General features: G+C 43.2%; 1 protein-coding gene across 1 annotated transcript; it reads right to left on the bottom strand.

The window, feature by feature from the left end:
• Positions 1 to 5,509: 5,509 nt before the first annotated feature.
• On the bottom strand, positions 5,510 to 13,822 carry LOC124302070 (venom peptide isomerase heavy chain-like). The gene is made up of 5 exons (XM_046757847.1): positions 13,778 to 13,822; positions 13,391 to 13,670; positions 6,241 to 6,568; positions 5,825 to 6,140; positions 5,510 to 5,677 (listed from the first exon to the last, which is right to left on the bottom strand). The coding sequence occupies exons 2-5, from the start codon at positions 13,413 to 13,415 to the stop codon at positions 5,510 to 5,512; spliced, it is 837 nt and encodes a 278-aa protein (XP_046613803.1). The 5' UTR covers positions 13,416 to 13,670; positions 13,778 to 13,822.
• Between the last annotated feature and the right edge of the window lie 4,441 nt (positions 13,823 to 18,263).

The raw sequence follows: 18,263 nt of genomic DNA on the forward strand, positions 1-18,263 counted from the left end.
TGAAGCGTTTTCACCAAGATCGTGTAATCTAGTCCATTCTGTAGAAATGGCATGATGGAAAATGTTGCGAATGCGATAGCGCATCGTTTCTTGTTATTTTTTCCCAAGTAACGAGTAGCCAGCGAGCAATCGAGAAGCCATAGATTGCATAGATGTTTCTGACAGGCATTAACATTGCGCAAGATGAATGAGAAACAAGTGGAATTTTGAGAAAAGATGGTACAAAATTATACAGTAGAGCATTTGCAGATGCGTGGCATTACATTGCATTACAATTTCCCAATGGTTCAATACTGGAATTCTTTATCCCCTCTTTTATCAAGCGGAAAGACTGGACTCGGGAGCAGTCTGAAAATTTTCGTTTGATCAGATGTCTACCGGAAAATCAGGAACATGCATAAGAAATATAAGATCCTGGAATTCGCCAAAGCCAGTTGGCGATGTCAGCTTCGGGCGCTTCCCTGCTAACAGGCAATTTTAAAGTAGGAATATCATCGAGGGAATTTCAATTAAAACCGAACAAAGTTCGATTCTTCGTATAACGAAAGATCCTTGTCCATTCCTCTGTAGTCGTAAGAGCTAACAGAAATCTCGGAAAACAATTACCGTATAAATTGTAATACTGGGAAATAAATGCCCTCTCCCTCCCCCCCCCCGCCCTCGTATGACGCGTGATGAAATTCCTGGCACTTGGGAATGGGGGTCGAGAAAATGCCGAGGCAAGACTTATTGACGTTCTAGCTGGGGTCAGGAGAGTTTAGGCAGGCCAGTGGGTAAGACGACATTAAATATGAAAACGGCACTTCGGGGAATTTCCTGCTATAGGTATAACAAGGGGCGCAGGAACGAGGTTCAGAGCCCTGGAAGCTCGGAAGGAAACAGGCATCCTTCGTTCTTCGTTGCTCCGTCGTCTTGGTTGCGGCGATCGAAACTCTTCGGAGGACGATGTCGAGGACGCGAACGAGGAGGAGGGAGGATCATTAGCGGTCGGAAGAAGCATTTGGATAATTAGAGAAAGGCGACAGCCGGTGAAACGTTCTGTTTGAGAAGTCTTAATTTTCGTTATCTTTTTCTGATAACGAATATGAGCGAGCCGGTGGAAGGATGATCTCGAACCGGAGGGTAATCTGCGGATTTTCAAGTCACATGTATTTCGAGCGAGAAAGGAGAAGAAAAATAATTAAAATGAAAAAATTGTAAAAATTATTCGAAAGAATGAATGGGTGACTATTTCTCCCGTTACAGAGTTTTTGTGTTGACAATAATCTCCCGAATATCGGATTCCGAAGCGGGGATTTAAAGCCGGGATTTGGATTCACGCTGATTGCATCCGTTTCCTGGATTTGGAACCACGCGTGCGGTGGAAATGCATCGCATGTTTGCAATTGACAGAAGTTGGAGCCCCGTGACGGAAACATAAGCTGACCAGCACAATGACACGATGGAACGTTATAAATTTTGCGTGAATTTTTCACCGTTTCCGCTCTTTTATCGTCGTCATTCATGCTCGTTCCTTCGTGTCTATTTCTGCATGCCTCGGCTCCAAGTCATTCGTATCTCTCGCATAAATGGGGGCGATTCGTTTCGCCCATGTGTTTCCTACTCCGATCGTTTTTCCCTGTACCCATCGAACCACAGCTCGAGTCAGCAACAATACGCATTAATGTCTTATGATCCGTAAAAGCTACAATTCACCATCACCATGCGCCAGTATGGGGTAGGTCAGTCCGGTGCATCGTTATTAATCCGTATATCGACGTGTGTTGCCATAGTTTATTTTATGGAAGTAAACGATACTTCAAAGTGCGCCAATTAATACACGAGAAATAAAAATTCATAAGGGTTGTTTTTCCTTTTCGAAAGCGTTAATATTCACTCGAATTCTTTCGAACGTCGAAAGTTTCCGTGCTGTTGTGACTGATACAAAAAGTCGTTTTTCCAGTCACGCGCAATTATTTGTTCTCCCCACTCAGACAACGTCTATTATTGCTTCGTTTTGTCAGTGTGACTGATGAGGTTGTTGCGGTATAGAGAACTTTCAGCCCTCGAATTCGTTAGAATTTTTAATTACAAACGAAGCCTTGATGTGCCTGCAGTAATAGGTGTCATCGAGTTAGCAAGCAGATCGCTTTGCCGTTTATTCTATTATTTTCCCCAGCTGTCTGGGAGCGCTGTAGTAAGGTTAGGATCGGCTGCGCCTAATTGCTCGCACGAATTCAATTAGCCCAAATCGGAATATCGAGTGAAACGTGATGGATGGTTCTCCCCGACTCCACCACACGTTTCAAATATCCACGAAAGGAAATATTGCAGAAGCGTTATAGACGCGGGGATAATATTGCTCCGAATTCTTGTTCAAACTAAATCCATCAACAGGTCTTGTTCGGCGCTGTAGTTTCATTTGTATCAATCACCTGGATGACAGCTTCAATTGATTAACTTCAATAAAATTCCTCCAACCAGTATTATCGATACGTGTATCAATTTGTCTCACAATTAAATATCATGTCTTTTTCTTCTTCTCATCTCGACTCCCGTTATTCGAAATTTTGTATTTGCAACATCATGTTTTTGCGTACTCGCAGGTTGCGCGGTAGGATTACCAAATTGTTTCATAGTAGCAGGTGTGTATTTTGGCAGTGTGGTAAATACGAAGCGATCGATCCACAGCTGCACTTGTACATATATATATATATATATATGTAAACTGTCAAAGCCACCGATTGCAACTAATACTTTAAGTCCTCCGATTGGAAAATCGATAATTTATAATGGTATGTCGATTAGTGGCGCAAAGAGGGTGAATTGCTTGTGTTTGACAATGGGGTATAGGGTTCCTCTGTGAGAGTGTGAGGGAGAGAAAGAGAAAACGAATAAAAAAGAAAGAGAAGAAAAAAATACAGCCCACCCTCAGAAACGTGATTCATTTTTGGATTTTAGCTTTAACGTGGGGACTGGGGGCTTTCCCGCGGGACAATAACGGCCACGGCTCATCGCCTGTCCCGCACATTTATGCACTTACAGACTGAGTAACCGTGCAGTGATTGAGCACCGAGTATATATGTACGTGTACATATATATGTATGTATGTGTGTATACATGTATATATATGTATATATATATATAATATGTACAATTTGCCAGGAGTAATCTGACCGTCTGGGAAGCGTGATGAGCAAGCTGACGGTGTCGGCGAAATTTGAGGTATATACGGCTGAGAATTGCTCCATCTTCACGGTGGAAATCGATCGCACTGGGGTGCAGGGTGAGGCATGGATGAAGGGTTCAGAACTTCCAAAGGCATTAGAGGGTTAGCGTATAAACTGTCTAGAGTTGGCGCATCAACATGATCTTGCAATCTAAAAGTTTCTTACTCCCCCCGGGATATTGCCGCGCTTTATTTTCACTCTCAATTGCATCCGAGTTTGACCATTGAGACGAGGTAAAACTTAAGCGAGGCATATATTTCGTTGAAATCTTACATCGCCCAAAAGTCTTCTGGCAACATCAGACGAGTTTATCTTCGGTCAAAAATTTTATTTCATGATTAATACCATTACTTTATAGGGGCACCGCTATAACTATACTCAATCACTACTTTAGCTCAACTGAACTTCCTGCATCACGGCCTTCACGAATAAAATGTTTTGTTAACACACAAATTCTGTTTTGCCGTTGTAACAGTTTCGTTATTATCGCTATCAGGTTATTATTATTATTGGATTTTCATCAATTCAAAACATGGTCGGCACATTTCAGTTGGAGATATGTATTCATCTTATACTTGACCAACATATCTAAATGCGATGTATTTTATTTCTTTTTTTTTTAAACGTGTTGTAAATCTCGGAAAATATTACCTCGACGCATCTTTGTATCGTTAATGACGAGATTGATGAACATTTTATCGGACTTGTACAATTTCTGTTCTGACAGTAAATGAAAAACATTACTTGCAATTGTTTCGATAAATTTTTTGGTTACGAAAGTAGATGTAGCAGAATTTTTTAAATTAAAATCACAAAATTTCAGCCAAGTAATGACTGATTCCTAGTATAGCCGACAAATAGTTTTAATATTGCGTGAAGAAAGAAAACAGGATAATGTTTTTCCGATTCCTTATGAAGTCAATTGCGCAAATCCTTATTTTCTCAAATTATATCTCGAAGCAACGTTTGATGGTTTGATGAAGAAACGGGAGAAATATCGGTATGAGCTCAGGGGCGACACGGGATGAAGAAAGGGGGATTCCCAGGTTCCGCTGCAGCCACGCGCCCAATGCGTTCCCAGTGCTAGATGGATGCCGAAAAGAGCCAGGGACTGAGCTGAACGCGACACGTCACCCGACAGCAGCTACTTAGTGGAATGGAATTTATCAGCGCCGAGGCCCGTCAAATAAGATTCAAATAAGACGAGGGTCACCCATCCCCGGCTCGCGAGTCGCTTGTCTGCAGGTTAAGGCACTTTAATGTGTTTGCATTGGAAATGGTGGCCCTGCTATAATCCTATAAACCCGCGTGTTATTAGAATACAAATGAGCGAGAGTCCGGGTGGTCGGAGGATTTTTATTAATCTACATACTCTGACGTCGCGGGGTTGTAAGTATCGCGTGGCCGGGATCAGAACTTTACCGGGACGCAAGAATTCTCCTCCAGCTCGACCTAATCCCCGAGTTCATTTTGTAAACAATATATTAAAACGGAACCCGAAAACGGGATCCAGGGGGATCGATCGTCGAACGCTTCTCCGTCATCTTGAATCAGCTGTACACACGTGTGTATTCCTTTCCGCACGACGTGCGGCTGGGTTTTATCCGCCCTTTGACCCGCGTACTCACGTTACTTCGGCTAATTTGTAATCAACTGATTAAAGCGGCGGAATTATGTCTTCCTACCTGCGGTGGTAAAGCAACCGCTATATGAACGACACGGCCTCACGTCGATACCGACCATGCTGTGTAGCCCACACGCACTGACCCACGTGAAGTTTAGTTACGGTATGATGTATCACGCGCTGCGCCGTACGTTAACCCCTTCATTAGCAGTGCTTTGAGCCACGGCCCTGCCTTCCAGACAGAGCTGGCCAGCCGCTGCCACCCCCAACCGCTTACAGCTCACCCGACCGTCCCATCCCTCAACGGCTCTCTATTTAATCCCAATTAACGTCCAGCCATCGCTCGCTCTGCGATGTTGCGGAATAAAAAGTCTCCACTGACAAAGAATTGCACGGGGAGAAAATATTGCACAGCTGATGCTTCTGCAGTGTAATATTCGTTATCCTTTTTTGTTCTCGAAAGTAATTCGATACGGGAACCGAATTTTTGCCAAGTGACCGAATTAGGAAAGACAGCGCGGTACGACTTTTACTTTTGATACTTGGAAGCCTTCGCCTTTAACTCCGTCTTGGGTTACGCGACTTATAACGAGGCTGTAACTAGTTTCGTACGTAAGAAAATAAGACTCGAAACCCCGCTCGGTAACAAAAGAGATTTTATTATTTACTGGGGTGTTTAATGGTTTAGCATGATTTTGTGAATCCATGGAATGTAAGCCGACACTCGCGTGTAGACCGAAGGCGCGTTCCGACCTCCGCAAGGAAAGAGTCCCCAGGATACGACGCCCACGATCTCCGCTTGGCCGACGGCGTTGACCACCACCAAAGGACCCCCCGAGTCTCCCTGGAAGAGAGAACAATCACCGGATTGAAAATATGGTCCGTCGCTTGTTTAATCTGCCGCGAAAGCACGTGAAAAGCCTTTGTTTCAACCAGGCCATGCGTGCTGACACAGTTTCATTCTAAGCGTTTGTATTGGTGAAATACTAACCTTACAAGCGGACTTTGTACCGTCGAGAGGACCGGTGCAGATGTTTGTGGGATGTAAAGGGTTTCGACCCTCGTGACGCAGAGCCTTGTCCAAGGCGCGTTTGCAAATCTCGTAGTTTAGAATGGGGAGAACAGCCTCCTGCAGAGTCGTCGGTTTGTTTAGGTCTCTGCCGCGACCGATGCTGCCCCATCCCGTCAGCATCGCGTTACCCCGAGGAATGGACTCCGGATAGGGAAGGCTCACCGTTGCGACGAAGGGGTTCAGCTCGAAGGGTTTTTCCAGTTTCATAAGCGCGATGTCGTACGGCGCGACGGTGCTGAAACCGAACAACGCGGTGGAGTGACTCTTCTCAAGTTCTCACCTTGGAAGTGGGCGGGAGTTTTTCAACGCGTGTGGCTCTCGTCACATCTTTTTACCCCGAGTAACCTGGATAAATGAAGCTCCTCGTGACGAGGCAGCTCTGCTCCGTTTCCTCGGTTGTTCCGAGCTTATACTTTCCGGCAAGGACAAGAAACCGTCCCGTGGGATGCCGAGGGGACAGGGTCTTGCAGTGCGCGGCTGTGAGCACCCATCCCGCCGTCAGAAGGCTGCCTCCGCACACGTGGCGCTGCTCCAACCCCCGAATCGGGTCGCCCCAGTGGATGGAGACCTGCCACGGGTGAAGACCTTTCTTCGCGTTCATCCCGCCGACTATCCTCGTCGGCCTTTCCGCCAGCAGTGAGAGCTCGAAGACCGTAGTCGACGCTGCCGGGCGAGAAATAGGAAACAAAAAAAAAATATAAAGTATAAAATGTTGATTGGAGTTACAGCTGCAAAAGTTATCAGTCTTGTCGACAGTTTGGATGAAGTTAATGGGCGCAACTTGGATTACTTGAATGTTAGTTCAGCTGTAATGACTATGTGATTTTGCATTCTAAACGATTGAAGAATTCGCCTAAATCGATTTACTCTCTGAGAGCGAGACCCGAACCGAAACGTTTAAACATTAAGACTGGTACGGGTTACCTGTGAGTTCAATTTTTAATAAGATCCTCAATGACATGGCATTCGAGCGATAAAAAGGCAATTTGTTAAATTGCTCGGCGAGTTTTCTCCCGGCGGTCCAGAGACCACATTTTCAAGAGCAACATTTACAATCCTGTAAATCTTTGACCTTCGTATAACCATAAAATTCCAACTGTGTTTTTATTGCCTATCTCGGTCTTATAGTTTCCCGGATATAATTATACTTGTACGCGTTTTATGTCGCAGAGATCACTTGACGCGAGTAAAAGTTCGCACAGATTATTTAAAACACAGCAATATTTGTGAGTGAATTATCGCCGGTAAAAATGATCAAGTCAAACACGATGAACCTACAGCGTGTATTTCATAGGGTATAACCAGCTTCCGAATCACTGTTTATGCAGGGAAAATATCAAAATTGGAGCGATTGATTTGCTGAAAAATATTCCTACCGTTTTCTTCGGCGCACAGTCCACGAAAAATCACAAACACAAGTATGAAAATTCTGTGAGGAAACATGGCAGAGTATTAAGAAACACGACGCGCTACGCGTCAACAAACTCGGCCAAGAGGCTGTGAATGAGTTGCGTTGTTAACGCGTTCGCTCAACCGCGATCCTGAAGGAGAACGCGCCGCTTCGTTTCTATAGGGAGTATCAAGAAATGCGGATGCGGAAGTGATCCGCAGACACGTTTGTCGCTCTCTTATCTAGTCAATACGTTATAGTTCACCTTATCCAAGACCAGATCCAGATCCGTCGATTTAAACTGGTGGGACGAGCGTATAGAGCAATTGTGCAGACAGACTCCGTTAGAAAAGTAGTCTCGCAGCGGTTTCTTTCCTTTCGGTACGCTTCCGAGTGCAGAATTTGGAGTTACCAATGTCGTTTATTTAAAAGTATCTCGTTCCGGTCGAATGATTGATGTATCTTCCCAATTTTTACCGAACTTGCGAAACGAGCTGGGATCATGTTCTCATTTTGTATTTGCCATCCGCTTGTTTGTCACGAATTTCTTATTTCCAAAAGTTTGAATGAATTTATCGTCGCGGATTGCGATTGAATGGATTGATCTGTAAGTAGTTGATTACGATAAGGAATCGGATGTTGCTATTTGAATTGCATGAAATAAATTATTTGTTAACGAGAAGGTGAAACACTTTCGTTCTTCTGTCGATTGCATTGGATTTTCTGTGTCACATCATTTCGATGTATAAGACCTGATAACTCGGATTCTCGGTACTAAACGTACGGCGACAAGGTTTACTGATCTACTTAAACTGAGACTATTTCATTGTAGAATTACAGGATGGACTGTCAAGCACCGTTATAACTTCCTTTCTCGACAGTAATGTTATTTAATTACAAGGGAGAGCCTCCAGCGTTAATGGATGTTCTGGATTGAACGTGAACCTGACAGAACCGTTATTTGCGGCCGTTTACACTCGCGAATTGATTCCTTTTCGAGTCAGCGGTTATATCGTTTAAACGGAGTATACACGTGCAGAGTTGATTTGTAGGAACGTCGGACAAATCCGAATCTCCGATTGCTTACGCAAATTGTTTTACGATTGACATGAGGGTAAACGCAGGTAGGTACGCTGTACCAGCTGTTATTTGTATGTTTTTTTTCGAATTGTAGAAACAACAGAAAAGAAGAGTTCAAATCAATCAATCGTCATGTCATGATTCAAATGTGATGTGAGAATTGAAATTTTACTAATATTTGAAAGAGTAAAATAATTATCGAACAATTTAAACAAACTAAATATTACGGCACTTGTTACAATATTCGATTGAAAAAATATTCTACAGGCAAATGATCAATTATCGATTCTACAAATGAATAACAAATAAACGCGGTCGCGATAGCAATTAAAGGTTAATTGAATTTTGTACGAAAATTATACCGTATTTACGCTGCGTATGAAGCGTGCGAATCTGTCGATGACACCAAATTTTATCACGCACGTATGAATCCCATACAGCCAGAAGGTGAAATTCGCGATTAAAAATTTAGCCAACGCCGAAAAGGTACTTATCTGAAATTCGGAAATGTAATAATTGTAGAAATTATTTTGCCTCCGTATATATTTTCTGCAGGTTAAGCTGCTCACGAACCGAAAATTATACACAATCCGTTGAAACACAGTACATTATGACACGCCAAGGTGTGGTGCTTTCAACTATTTCATGAAACGCCGCTTGTGTTGTTGTTACTGGCGAAACGGGGGAGGTGGTTTCTCACGTTGTTCATCGTGCCGCACGTGGCAGGTTGCAATTCCGCCTCTTGGCGTAACGTTAATTAATTTTCAACGGGCTGAGAGAGTTCGCTGTTCTCCAAGTCGTTCACTGTCGCGACATTGAATGCGGAATCGAATCAGTCCGTACTTGAATGCCCATATTCGTTCAAGCGCGAAAAAAAAGCGACGGACACTTTCTGCGAGAAAAGTGGTTTGACCACCGGTTGAAAATCAGTTCACGATTACTTTTTAACCGGGATTAACGGTCTTGGTATCCGAGAAAACACTAGAATCACTCGCCTTGCGCCATTTTACAGAACGAGAATATTCCCCGAGTATTGCCCGATATTCGTTTAAATATTTATGAACTCTCGCTGAAACGGCAGTTTTTTTTTTTTTTTTTCTAATTCCTGTGCCATCAAAGGCTCATAGCTTTGACGATGTTCACGATATTGTGCGGATTTAGTCGATTTTCGCAGTTCTTGAACGTCCGATGTTTTCGATCCTTCTACCGGTGCAGATCGTGGACTAAAAAAGATGGCCAGAGATGAATCTGATGAAGACTTGTTACCGCTGATACACTTTGGTTCTCATTCACTGTCGAGGTGCACGGCTAACAGCGGATTTCGTCGACATTATTTAAATGGTTCGTAGTTTTGAAACTTTTAGTATCACTCACCTGACGGGACGGCGGACGAAGAGATGCTGGAGTATCCTTAAGCAACGCCGGCGTCTTCACATACGCCAAAGCTATAAAGACAGGCTAGAGCCGAGAGAGTGCATCTAATACTCTCTTAAATATGCATCCAAGACGCAAATGCTATTTCGTATGAATGTGAATTTGCTCCTTTTTGCCTCTACCGGCTATCCTTCCTGCTCCCCTTCTTCCTGTAGGATATTAAACAGCTACGACCTCTACAGATCTCTAGCAAACTATGTTCAGCGGAATGCCTTGATATTAGATTGGAAGCCGAAATTCGAAATGTTATTAAACATGATGAACTATCTGAGTCGTATACTGAGTCTCTTGCGGACGTGCTCGCGATTTCAAGCAACTTTCGGTAACAAATCTAGGATTTTCTACGCAAGGGGAAGTGGTGAAAGTACCATAAATTTTCTTTACTGGTTAAGAAACAACTCATTTTCACAAATGAAATATTAAAGGGAATTTAACAGTTTACGGGTTGTTGTGAAAACCAATCGCTAATCAGGTTGCACTCGAAATTCGGGTTGCAAATCGATTCAGAGCAATGAAACACGGGAGAGAATATTGATTTTTATCGTCATTATTACATTGATTTACTATTTCTATTTCCTCGGACTGTACGAGGATAAGCTTCCATTGGGTTTGTGTTGCTCTAAATACGTACTTATTACTGATAATACTTAACAATACCTTACGAGCAACTTATCACGAGAATTGCCTTCAAAGAATTTTGTCTAGACGAAAGGTTCGGTCTGCACCGATTTACAAAATCCATGCAATCAATCATACTAGGGTGGGTTCAGAAAGAATGAGTATAGCAGATTTAGTAATCCCCTGTATTAACGCATTCCCACGAAAATGTCTATAAACTGACTGTAAAAAATGCTAAATGAACGGCACGGAGCTTTTATCGCGTTGCAAAAACTAAGACGATGCTTAAGATAGTCAATATTTGACGGGTAGGCAAGGCCGCTGAAATATTTCATGGTAATTTTACCAAAAGGAGGGATTATCCTAGCCCGTCTACGCCGTTAAACGATTCTCAGATCGAAATTCTAGTCTAGAAAAAAATTAGAACGCTCGTGACACGGATTTGAAATCATCTAAATGAGCTTTTGAAAACTGCGTTTATTTTTGATTGCCTCGGAATGATACGTGATTGGAAAAACTGATGCACAATTTTGATCATGCGAATTGTTATTCCTACTTTGGCCACTGTCCGTACGTTAAATGATCCATTTTATCATCAGGTATATTTATTATGTATCTGCTTACTTCAGCCCCGATTTGACGTTATGTAAACATCGATTTTCGAATTTACGTCAACGTCGTATTGCTCATACAGCAAAGCTTTGCATGATAAATCACGACTCTGCTCTTTTAGTACAGCTTCTCGCTTCTATTTTTCTAAGTGACTAAAAAAATCAACAATCATGCAGCGGGTTAACCAGCATGCTTTGCGTGTATTCGTCCGCTCTACGGGATTCTAATTATTGAGTACAGTGCGCAAATGTTTCAGCAAACGACCGCGCCAATAATACCCTAGCTTTTCGGCGCGCGCATACGAGTTCACGCTCATTGAAAGGGCGCAGTTTTTCATTAAAACCGTTGGCCTGCCCTAGTTCCGCAGAGCCGCAGTCTTCCACCCGGTCTAACGCGAACAAATTACAACACGCCCCTGCATCCCAACACGCGATGGTTGTATGCATTTTTCCTTTTTCCTCCACCCGTTTCTCACCCTTCGAGCTCAGCACCGTCCGCCAATTTCATGACGAGCCACGAGAGGGTGGAAGAAGGAGAAGGAGGGCAAGGTGAATTTTCAGACAATTGACCTCGCTTCCAACAGTTAACTCTTAAAAGTGAGAAAACACGATGGAACGAATTTGCAGTATACAGACGATGTGTCGGCGTAGACGCCGTGAGTTTTTTTGCGGACTTTCGTTTATTTCATTAAATACCTACTTGAGACAGGCTGATTCATTCACTCGTTCGTTATTTGTACAGCAATTCTTATAACGTCTGAGAAGGGTAGAATAATTATTTTTTGTTTCATTTCGTTTTTGTTTGTGGAAATTGAAAGTTTACGAGTTGTGTTTGCTCGAAGAGTATAGAAAAAGGGTCAATCTGACAAACTGCTATGTATGGCTTGGTGGGATGAGATTCAGTGCAGTGGATTACGACCCAGGATATATTCCGTGTACGGACGATTTATATCGGGCGGCTAAATTTCATGGCGAATGAAAATAGCGCGGGTTTCGCCGAGGGGATGACCCGCAGAGCCTGTGCAACTGCAGCTACAGTGGAACGAAACAATATCAAATATAACCCTGCCATTTGTCATTCTGAAGAAGCGGTACCAAGTTGGCAAAGCCGCACGTACGTCGCTTCGCCGCGTTTAAATAAAATCTCATAAAGGCACCCTCCCCTGCAAGAGTCTGGCCATCGCTTAATGGCATACTTTTTAAGATTGCCTCCAGGGTGATTCCCGCTTCGTGTACATCATGTAAGTCGATGCAGGGGTGCTTTAAGGGTTTGGCGACATGCGTGCGTTATATCGAGTGGAATTCGATCGCATAAGTCACTGGAGGGGGATTTTAACGCACGTCGATCGCCGTCTGGGCGTTATTGGGTGCGTCAGTGTGCCCCTCGTACGGTTGCTTTGCCTTCTTTTTTTTTCTTTTTTTTTTTGACTTTCTCTATATTTTCACCAGTGGGGTGAGACCGGTAGGTTGAACGGTATTTTAAATCCAATGGTGCGCGCTACTAGCCTCGCAGACTTCTCAGTCGTTGCGCTATTACTGCCGGGGAATTTTACGTCACGCATTATTCAACGCCGACTTAATATTATCAGAGGCATTGAAAAGTTAACATTTCAGACTTTTCCGTAAACATATCCGTTACTGAACTGTAAGTGTTATTTGAGATAGCAATATACCCGTGCACGATAATGTTGCCCATTGCGAGGAAGTTTTCATACTTTTGAAAAAGAGATCCGTGTATATATTTATCATCTCAACGATGGATTTCGTACTTCCTCTACGAATTGTTGTACCGTCGAAATATCTACCATTAAGAAGACGATTTGGCAGATAGCTGAAGAAAGCAGGCTACGCGCGATTCGCGATATTTTGCGAAACTGCTCGATACCCTAGAATATGCAGGATAAATCGTTGCAGCGCTTGATCAGCAATCGTTCAAGTCTCAATACCGATGCGGTGGATGCAGGGCAACGATTAGCGTGTTCTTTACATAACCTCTGCGGTGACGTTAGTTGAGTTCAAATTAGCTGCAAATCCCTGAGTTGCACTTTGCTTGGTGCAGCATTGTACCAGGTGTCATCATCCTGACGGGTTAATTTCGTAACGAAGATTTACGGACGCGTTTTGTCAACCGACAAGTAACAGCTGAAGTATGGTGGATAGAAAGTTTATCAGAATGTAGGAGAGAGACGCGTGTTAAGCGTTACAAGACGTATGTAATACAGCTGTAAATGATGTTTCATTTGAATTGTTCTTGGAAATGGAAAACGAAAACAGCGGTACATTACTTCCGAACAAGCAGATTCTTTTCGTTCCAACGATAATCAACAGAGCAATTGAGCTTGCTTCACTGACCTTGTGGCAATTGGTGTCCGGTCATCCCGGCTCCCAGCTCCTGGATAAAAGGGGGATTCCCTTCAGATGACGGAATCCCATTAGCACCCTCATTGTTTAGCGGGCGGGAGAAGTAACTAAGGCTTAAAGTACCGGCCTGGCTTAGATTTGCGTTAATCTCCAGCGAGCCTCCGTAGGGTAGCTCACTTCCTGTAAAGAGCCGATCGATGTTGTAGCTTCGTCGTCGTGATTCGATGCGGCCAATTGGCCACAGTCCTAAAACCCTCGTAAGACTGATTTACTTGGGGTAAAAAAATTGGGGTCAGTTTTCGCTGATTTTCCCTGCAATTGATTAATTAAGCTTATAACCTGGCAAGACCAGTGTATTTTAGCAAATTGCATGCTTACAGATTACGAAATGACATTCCTTCAATCGGACGATCTGTAACCAAGTAGTCGTGGCCATAATTCTCACCAAAGCATTTATTCTGGAGAACGATACATCAACATGATTCATCTACATAAATCACACACAATTAGTTAAAGTTACTTCGCCACGCGAATGTACACACGGGGTTAAAACGGAGGGTAAGAAGCATGGAGCGTTGATGGAAAATCTGCAAATCGAGGAGAAAATTGGAAAAGTTCAGCGATTTAGTGTATGCTACATTGGCCTCGTGAGACCCACTCATTTTTTCAGCACGACGGCTTAGTTTTATTTTTACGTTATCTAGCGCAGGGGATCGCTCACCTATGACGTGAAGATACTGGCTTCCACACGAATCCAAGTAGATACGAAAACTTTAAATCACACTCGGTTATATCTCGGATTGATTGATGAAAATGAATTCGATTATTTGTAAACGCAATGTACGACGAGTTCAAGAAAGAACGTAATAGTTGACAGACAGCAACCGCATATGAAAATTGACATCGTTCGCTGCAGGCCGTTCCGAGATAGAACAGACTGGTCAGTGTCATCGGTATCCTTCGACTGTCCTGAGGTTTTTGTTTGTATGATGTCTTGATTCTTGATCAACTTGGTTGTAATCCCAGCTTCGTACATTCGGGATAGAAGTTTGTTGATGGATGGCAAATATGGCGAGCCGCGTGGAACGGCAAACGCTCTGTACTGCTTAAAGACGTATTCGTCAGTGATAGCGAAGGTGGGTTTGCCACTCTGCATTGTTTTTTCTATAAACACTTGCGCGGCGACTTCCTCCAAAAAGCAAGTTATGTTCTTTTTTGCTGGCTCGAGCATGAGTGTCAAGCAGTTGTCCTGGATTATGCTTCGATTTATTATTCGTTTGAATTTTTCGTCATCCCTAACACCAGTGGCGATCAGGAACGCGTAATCGTTCGCTTCAACCACAGGTATACGGCCGCTTTTATCCAGTTCAGCAAAGGTGCGAATCCTGGTCGGTTTCAAGCCGACCGTCAGCTCGTCGATGAGGCGGCTCTGAAGCATGATGGAAACGAATACAGCCAAAATCATCCAAAATGTCAAAAGCACTCGTGGTGGCCAACGGCTCGGATAACGTGACGTACCTCCACCAACGATAATTGAGTAGAGCTGGAGCAGCGTGGGCATCTCGGATTGGAAACGAAGCACTAGTGAGGCTAGATAGACAATTCCGACGAGGGAACCGCCGATGGCCAGCGATGAAAACGAACCACGGAATTGATTAATTAATAAATCGTATTCTATCGGCACCAAAGCAAATGCACGGCCGATTGTATGGAAAACACTATACTCTGCGTAAATACTCAGATACTTGTAACGTACTATGAACATAGAATTTGCTAGTATGTCAGTTCTTCTTTCCATAAAATCCAAAGCCAGTCCATCGACGTTGCTGGCGTTGAACGGACCCCACCGTTCGTTAAAACGCGGAATCAGTCGCTGAGTAGCATTCAACTTCGACGTTAGCAATTTGATTACCTCAAAGTCAGATCCCTTCATCACTATTGGCATTCCGGTCCCGTTGTCGCGAAGAACAACAGATCTGGGTGGACGACTGACCGCCGATTGACGCAGTGGAAATCCCTGCATGTCTTCAACATGGTCAACGAAAGGCCTCGCTAAGCTGGGGTCTCGTATCTTTTCGCAAAGGCTGGTGAATGGATTGCACGCATGAAGTATCAAGCTGCATTTTTCTCCGACATCGTACGTTACAATTGAAATTCTGAAAGTTAGACTGTCCCAAAATTGTTGATAAATAAATTTCACATCGCTGCAAGCAGCCGATGTTCCTATCAAGTACATCAGGTGAACACGTTGATACCACCAGCACTGTACTTGCAATTTTTTCAGTGTGATTTTGGTTTCATCTACAGTTGGACATTTTTCTGATATATGAATGTACAGCACGAACATTTTCACTGATATTCTCATTTCAGGGGCTGTAGCACAATCATCCAGACGATCGAATGTCAGCGATTCAATCGGACCCTTTGAAGCCAGGTCGTGATACAATTCAAAGTTGGTTTCTCTGTCCATGGAATCGTGCAAAATTATTGTAGTATCTTTTGGCTCTATGGTTTTCCAAATCCGGGTGATATTTTCCGACAGACATTTTTTACTATCTGGTGGCAGTGAGATCCTTTTACAGTTTAAAAGATATATTTCGTTAGTAATGACACCGAGCAGGAACAGCGATTTAAACATTCCGAACTTGCGTTGGATATCGAATTTCTTATACACGCAGATAATTCATGTGGTTGAAAATTAAATGATGAATTATTTCTCGTTTTGAATTTAGAACCAAGTGACTAAGATATGCTTGCGTACTCAACGCCGAATACTGAACTGAAACCTGGGAGCCCGATAAACTACCGAGATAGAGAAAACAGGGTGTGTATCTTTTTAGGAACTCCATTTTCCGATCCATTTGTACATCGAAATACAAATTTTTTGTCATCAAGGTGAAGGTACACTTTTGTGCGAAAGTTCGGAGCGGATAAGCTCCTTAGGTTTCACTTTTTTCTGTAGGGGGAAAAATCTAGTCGCGCGGCGAATTGAATATCCTATCCTAAATATCATACGTCTGAAGCGCGTTAGATGGAATCGGTATTATCTGTTTTGAATTCTGATTGCTTGACGTAACAAAGTTTGGACAAGAGCTGATATAGTCATCCGGACCAATTTGGATTACTTCAGTTGGGTTGACTGAGACGAAATTGCGCGCGACGTGGCTTTGTGGATTTGCAAGCAGTAAACCAGTTACGTCATTTCTAACACTGTCATGCAAATAGATGGATATTGCTCAGAGCAATCACACTGCGACATTCAGTACCTTGTAATTATAACATACGTAGTATTTCCCCATACGTCAACCATAGAACTTTTTGCAATGGGTGTACTGGTCGGAAAGCAACGCGTTGATAGAACGGCGATATGATAAGTCTTTTTGGTCAGGTAATAAAATCCATTAGCTTTGAATCGACGTTATGCTAGAAAGCATAATGACCCCGCATATCCCCGTCACTCGATGAACTTTCCCTATTCGCTGTTAGCGATCTGCAAGTAGTTATTACATTCGACACCGACCTGTATAAGGTGAACGTGCAGCATGGTCACGTGGCCGTGGGTCAGGCGGTAACGTGATCATCCCTGTCACGTGTACTAGATCGTGTGGAGTGTTAACACTCACCCTGGCATCATTAGTGGCCATCACCGTTCGTCAATCGCCTCGAAATATTTCTTTCATATCAATTACGTTAATTGCAATTAAAAGTATGCTTACGTAACTTCCTCGTTATTTCCATGATCGGCCATAAGCTAGGAGTAAAAAATCAGTGCAGTTTATGACACAAAACGTGACCAAGATGTAACGACGGTTGTTACAAAATTCATACCAATTGCGTGAAAAATACATGTTCAATTATGCCTTACAATTAGATTGAAAATCGTGATGCGAAGATTGTTCGGTTGACTGCAATGGCTCACTGCATCAAGCTATATCCGATTCACAGAGTAGAGATTTGATGCGGGACTGTGTGAGTCGAATTTCGGGACATTTCTCAAGCCAAAATATCCGGAGTCAGTCTTGGCATTCAATTAGTTTCCGCAGTGTGAAATATGTTGATGACTTCTCGCACCGCCTGTAAAGTAGGCACTTAAATATCCCCGTGAAGTTATAGCTTGTTATTTATAACTATATAGAAACGGATACTGCGGAAAAGACTCTAAATCATCTCGCAGCTTCAATTTTCACACCGGTTTATTTGTGTGAAAAGCCTGCGTTTATGACCGAGTCGCTGCCTTGCTTAATCGCTTGAGCTAAGCCAAGGCCTCATTTACGGTGGACGAGTGCTAACGATAAGCCATCTTCGTGAGTGTATTACCGAGCTTAAAAATTTCAGGCCCCGAGGGTTTTTGCGAGGGAGTGACAAACGACCTCCTAATCTCCAGGCGAAGTTACTTCGCATGCTTATTAATTAAAATTCAGTCATTTATTTCTCTTGATTCAAATGATTTATCAACCTGCCCACGGATTATGTATCGAACATCGGGAATTCGTTCCGGCAAGCTCAGATACAACATATTGTTGGGAAATTTTGGGCATGCGCTTTGTGCCCGAGTATTGACATGCGTTGAAATGAATGCCTCATCGATATAAACTGAAATCCTTGTTTTACTAGCTCATTGTTCTAAGTACTGGCCAGTTGGTTGTTGATTTAAAATAATGTCGTCAGTTTACAGTCAACAAGTTTTCACTATTTACTTACGACTGGCGCATCGCGTGACGCTGTTCTTCGCTCAATCGATATCGTGCATTGACAATTCCACGTTCTCTGACAAGTTTCGGATGTGGGCTGGTGGTAATTGAGGTCTGCTCTGCCGTCACCTGGACCCGACGATAAATTAACCACGCCAGGGACAATATGCAGC

The sequence above is a fragment of the Neodiprion virginianus genome, chromosome 4, assembly GCF_021901495.1.
Source record: "Neodiprion virginianus isolate iyNeoVirg1 chromosome 4, iyNeoVirg1.1, whole genome shotgun sequence".
NCBI classification, from domain to species: domain Eukaryota; kingdom Metazoa; phylum Arthropoda; class Insecta; order Hymenoptera; family Diprionidae; genus Neodiprion; species Neodiprion virginianus.

Coding starts and splice junctions, on each gene's coding strand:
- LOC124302070 (XM_046757847.1), bottom strand. CDS start 13,415: ATGACCGGACACCAATTGCCACAAG. Junction 6,569..13,390: donor CGGACACCAATTGCCACAAG/GTCAGTGAAGCA, acceptor CTCGCCCGGCAG/CGTCGACTACGGTCTTCGAG. Junction 5,678..5,824: donor GTACAAAGTCCGCTTGTAAG/GTTAGTATTTCA, acceptor TCTCTCTTCCAG/GGAGACTCGGGGGGTCCTTT.